The 6,000-nt window shown below is 35.0% G+C and overlaps 1 protein-coding gene across 1 annotated transcript; it reads right to left on the bottom strand.

The window, feature by feature from the left end:
* Positions 1-980: 980 nt before the first annotated feature.
* Positions 981-4,862, bottom strand: LOC7490757 (probable WRKY transcription factor 14). Its single transcript, XM_024602795.2, has 3 exons — positions 3,751-4,862; positions 2,895-3,035; positions 981-2,293 (listed from the first exon to the last, which is right to left on the bottom strand). Exons 1-3 carry the CDS (start codon positions 4,365-4,367, stop codon positions 1,705-1,707), a joined length of 1,347 nt encoding a protein of 448 aa, XP_024458563.1. The 5' UTR covers positions 4,368-4,862; the 3' UTR covers positions 981-1,704.
* Between the last annotated feature and the right edge of the window lie 1,138 nt (positions 4,863-6,000).

The raw sequence follows: 6,000 nt of genomic DNA, 5'->3' as shown, positions 1-6,000 counted from the left end.
TTGAAGGATGGAACATACAATTTAATGTTTCGGGCAGTTTTTATTTTATTTATCTATTTTTTAACCGTTATCTAAGCTAATTTAAATAAATTTAATTGGTGAGTGTTTGTTTCTTATTATAATATGTTTTTTAAATGTTTTAAACATTTACTGAGAGATAAATATGGGAGGAAAATTTACTGAGATTGGTGTCGAAAATGGAGTGCAATAATTTCTACCATTAATACATTCATAATTTTGATAACATTTTCGAAATGTTTCACTGCAAAAAACTATTTCAGTGCTAAGCAGGAGGCTGTGACTTGATGGGAGTAGTTTAAAGCAGTAAAGCTACAGCCATATACAGAAATTTGAGAGCTGAATGTAATGCTGTCATCTCATGAACTTCATTTTCTTCACGAGGATTGTAGCTAGCTAAGGTGCTAGAGGACTAGCAGCATTTATGTTCATGAAAGATATATCACTTGTCCCAAAAACAGTAGCTCAATTAATTAAAGTTAGAAATAGCTCAAATAATGGATGGAAGTCTTAAGTAAAATTATCAAGAATTTCATGTTCTTATTATATATAAAAAATAGATTTAATCTCATTACACAAAACTCAACCTCAACTTCTAAAACAAACACACATTTTTAGCCATGAAACACGAACTAGTAACAAAAGCGATCGAGTCTAAGAAGATTATCTTGTTAGAACGGGTTTATTACCATTGAAAAGTAATCCTCCGAAATATATATATATATATATATAATAGAGAGAAAGAGAGAGAGAGAGAGAGTAAATGTCCACCTCCAAGTGGCTGGCAATTCACATGCAAAAGATTCAATGCCAACCTCGTTTTGCTGGTTATCTCAATATTTTAATAGAAATGATTTTGAAAAGAAGCTCATATGGCAGGTGTGTTATATAAAAAAAATCGTAAGAAAATTTTTTTTTCTTCCTTAAACAATCCTTTGATAACTAACACTTGAAGTCAAGAATAAAAAATAAAAACAGCACTGTATTGGATGAATAATAAAAGAAACAGAAAGCTGAGGAACCCAAAGCATTAATGATATCTCTCTCTCTGTATACACACATTCCTAGAGATCAAGACTGAAAAGAAAAGTCAAGCTTTTCTGAATTTTTTAATCCAAACCCTTGTATATACTCTTGGTCATCTTCTTCCATTTTAATTATGCATGCAGTAGTATTTTTTTTTTTTTTTACTCTAAAGAATGCCCACATGATCACCAAAGGGAGGGAGGGAGGGAGTGTGGAGGTTTGTTCTTGAGTAATTTTCTCCGCTTCAAAAGATGAAATGGCAAGTCCCATCTTGTATAAATCTCTTCATTGAGCTTTCCAGTCATGTCTGATGCATGTACTTATTTTAACTGTTGAAACCTTCTGTTCCTCAGCTTTCTGTCCCATCCACCAATATTCCAAAAGGAATGCGGGACTCATTAGGTCTGCTCCCAATCGACCAGCAGCACTGTCTTTTTACTCTCTCTTTCCCTAGCTAATTTTCCTGGCTGTTCTGGTAAATAACAAGAAACAAAGGAAGAAGAAAGTAGGAAAGAAAGAAAAAATCTCCTCCCCACATGAAATCTCAAAGCTAAAAGACAAAGGTTTATAGCAGGACCTTGAATGCATTGTAGTGCCACAAATACTCAACAACAGACTATGTTTTTAGATGGGAAATGGCATTGTTGTTTCAAGGTCTTGTTATAAACCCTTCTTTGCTTCTCCAAATGAAGTGTTTGTGTCCCCAGACCAATCAAAGATACTGAATGGATCCAAGTCCTTACTTTCTTTCTGCTCATCTCCATTGAATTCTTGTGTAAACAATAGGTCAAGAGGGTCAGCATCTATTTCTCCCAATTCAGCAAAGAAGTCTTGATCAGATTGATCTGGCATTGATGGCTTGTAACTGTGAGAAAACCCTTCACTGAAATCATTATCATCCATCCCCATTTGCTTGTCAATGTCATCAAACTCCTCTTTGACAGATGCACTTGCTGTTGACCTACCACCAACAATATTGGTAGGAGACAATGTATCATTGCTGCTCTCCTTCTGTTCTTCTTTTGTATTTCCTGTTTTTTGTGATTGAGAACCTGTGGGGCTCTTTGAAGCTGCAGTGCTCTTTAGTGGCTGGGACCTTGTTGAGCCAGCTAGTGCATTTCTCTGAGTTGGCCATGGATGGTTATGCTCAGAAGTGTAGGTGATCACCAACATGTTAGGATCAGTTCGGCTCCGCTCTACTTGTTTCCTTGCTGAGCAACCCTTAGAGCTGCTGCATCTATAGTAACCCCTAGATGTGTGGAAAGACATGGTTTAACATTCAGTGCAATTTTTCAACCAAATATTACAGTCCATTTTTATTATAATAATTACTTAAATCAAATTTAAGTTCACTATTTAAAATATTGAGCCAGTCATGGTGAATCTATGCTTAAAAAAAACTCAGTATTTTGGAAGTAATTCCTGCTAATAATTCAAGCATGCAAATACATTGGAAAGTGGAAACTATTTGAATCTGTTGAGCTCCAAGAACAATAGCGCATCCATTTATCAATACTGTAAGTTACAACCAGTAAATCAATGTTAAAAAAGCTGTTTACGTACCAAAAAAAACAAGCTGTTTGAGCTCAGTGTCTAGGGAAACTTTACTTGGGTTCACCAGAACTTTTTCAGGACATTACTTTGCAACAATTTATTACATTTCATGTCCAAGAGGGAGAAAGAAAAACAAAAAGAAATAAATCAAGAAACAATTTTCTTTTTCAGGCAATGATATAATTTGTCAGAGAAAAAGAATTATACGAAATCCAGCTCTTTGTTCTTTGTAATCCTGGGAACTTTATATATAGTTATTATGTATCTAGAGTGACAAGAAAAACAAATTTTCTTACCTTGGATAAGGAGAACCCTTGATGGGTTTTTGTCCATATTTTCTCCATGCCCATAAGTCAGATGGAACTACTTCTCCACCAGGCCTGCTGTTTGCAGCTGCTGGTGCTGGAATACAAACCACCTTCTTTGCCTGACTCTTCCTGAAATAACAACACAAAAATCCTTAGTCTTTCCTTACCTTTCCAAAATCCAAGGCTCAAGATAGAAGAATTCACTGAAAATGATGATGAAGAGGCAATAAACAAATATCAAATGATTCAATTTCCATTCTGGGGCAGGAATGAATGCATGAATTTGAGTTTTTTTTCGTCTATAAGAAGCTTGAAAGGGATGGCAAATCCCTAAAGACAACCGACTATACATCATTCAAGCACACATATAGCTATCTTTTCAGGTGATCAGTTGAGGAATATAAGCAAATAAATAAATGAAAAGTTGCTTGAGATAACTACTAGCATGAAAGCTATGTCTGTGAATGCTATTATGACACAGTTAGGCAACCTTTTCAGGTTACTTGATTAAACCCCATCAAAGATTTTGTGTAATGTAGACAGTCAGTGAACAATCTCATCTGAAAAGTGAAGGTGTTTGCTACCCCTATCAAGAACCTATCCATGTAATCAATCAAAAGACTAGCTAGTACATATACTTTATGTCAAAACCCTAGATTCCTTAGATCCTGTTCATCACCACTCCTATGATTATACTATTTATTATCATCATCAACTTCAATTAATGAAGTCAAGATTTAATAAATAAAAAAATAGCTCACACTAAAAGATGCATAGAAATCAAAATTCAACTGTATTAAATTCATAGAAACAAGTGGCACAACTAACTTTAAGAATCACTTACCTTCTCTTGATCCCCATGTTCCTTGGAGATGAGATCTGCACTTGTCCAGTGTTCTCCATCAAGCAACCTTTTGAGTTATTAACATTAATTATATCACTTGAAACCATAGCAGAAGCCTTAAACCCTCTCGGCGAAGAACCGGTAGCTATAACCGGAGAATTACACGGCGAAACAGGCAGCTTTGGTGGATTATTTGGTGAGATCTGAATTCTTGAAAATATATTGCAAGGAGCAGGAGGAGGAGTAGCAGCCTTATGGATCTCGTGATCTTCAAACACTCTTTGATGAGCAAGAATACTACTACTAGAACTAGTAGTAGCACTATTTGCACCAACAAAACTACTAGTGTGATCATGATCAACACTAGTAGCACCTAACACATGATCTGCTGAATTTTGGCTGCTAAAATAGCTTGAACCAGCAGCAACGTTAAGCTCATGAAGAAGGGGATCTCTCATGTTGCAAAAAGGATCACCAAAAAGATTACCTCTACTCTCTCCCATAGTGGATGATGGATCAAAGGGGAATTCCCAGTTTGAAACAGGAACATCTGATTGGCCTAAAGCTCCACCACTAGCTCGAAGAATATCTGTTAAATCACCTTGATAATTATCCATTTTGAGGCCAAAAAACCTGCATATACTAGCGTGGAATCAAAGAATAAGAGAAGAACGATGGTAAAGGGTCATTTATGAAAAGGGATAGCTAGAGAACAGTATTGTTTGGTGCGGGGATTGTCTTTCTTACACCAAACAAAACGTTAAAAACAAAACAAAACATGCAAAATCTAGTTTAGCTACAAGGATCAAGGTTTTTGGTTAAGACATGAAAGCAAGCAAGAAAACAAGATAGGTTTTTGAAGGTTGAAACTGAACCGGGTGTTTCTTTGTTGTAGTGCTTCTTCTTGATTTGAAGATCAAACAAAAAAGGATTTAATTTAAAAAAAAAAAAACAGAGAGAGAGAGAGAGGGAGAGGGAGAGGGAGAGAATGATCAACAGAGTCGCTGACTTTTCATAGATAAAGGGTTCTTCTCTACACGCAAGAATGAGAGAGAGGGAGAGGGGGTTCGGGTGTGTGTTTTTTTAAGTTCAAGTGAGAATAAATTAAGATATTGAACTAGCTAGCTAGCTAGCAAGGTGCTGATTTATCTTATAGTTTTTTTTTGGTATAAATTTATCTTATAGTTAATAAAGTTTGAATGTGTAAGTCTACGGCATGGCTTGGCAACGCAAGCTGCACGCACCCATCAAACATATGATTTTTATTCGCGAAAAGTAAGGTGCCCTGTAGTGCGTAACATTACCAAACAAATTAATACATGGTTAACGAGATATATATATGTTTCTTATGAATATTTCTATGCGGTTTTAATGCAAATAATATATCTTTGATCATAATGCCATGAATTTAATCTCTTTAGTGTAGTGTAAAGTTAGTGACTTTAAGAGAATAAGTTAAATGGTTAAAAAAGTTTGATTTTGTTTTAATGAGGGTTTGTTTTTGTATCCCATCCTGTTTTTTAAAATGCTTTTTAAATTATTTTTAATGTGAAAATACATAAAATTAATAATCTTTAAATTTTTTGGATGATATTGATGTGCTGATATCAAAAATAAAAAATATTTTCAATTAAAAAATGCTTTTGAAAAGCACCGTCCACCACAATACCACTTAATCCTTGTTAATGCCAACTATCTACTAGGTGGTCAGTGGTAAGAGCTTGGGACCAAGGGGTTTATTTCCTCGTGATCTCAGGTTTGAGCCATGTAGTTGCTAATATGATGACCACTGGAGGCTTACATGGTTATTAATTTCAGGGCCCGTCGGATTAGTCAAGGAACACGCAAGTTGGCCCGAATATCCACGTTAATAATAAAAAAAAATCTTTGTAATTAATCTCTAAGATAACTTAATTAAAAAATAATATTGGAAGATTAGTCCAAGGTCAAATTCATAGTAGACCTAATAAAAAATCTTTGTTAGTGTAGGTTGATTTTAGTTTTGTACTCTTGCTTTTGTCTCAATTAAAGCAAGGAAATGAAAGGAGACTTGTGCAGTAAAGTCCTTTTATTTTATATATATAAACTAATATTAAGTGATGGGGAAGTAAAGAGGCGGCAAGTAGCCGCATTTCTCGGAAATACGTTTCGAAACGCTTTATTAGTGAGACCGTGTCTGACTCTTAATTTTGTACTTTTCTTTTCATTTCTTTGTTTATAAGAAACGTTTCGAGGGCAATGATGAGCACC

Source organism: Populus trichocarpa, chromosome 1 (genome assembly GCF_000002775.5).
Source record: "Populus trichocarpa isolate Nisqually-1 chromosome 1, P.trichocarpa_v4.1, whole genome shotgun sequence".
Classification (NCBI taxonomy): domain Eukaryota; kingdom Viridiplantae; phylum Streptophyta; class Magnoliopsida; order Malpighiales; family Salicaceae; genus Populus; species Populus trichocarpa.
The sequence above is the reverse complement of the archived record's forward strand: the minus strand, read 5'-3'. Positions and strand labels throughout refer to the sequence as shown.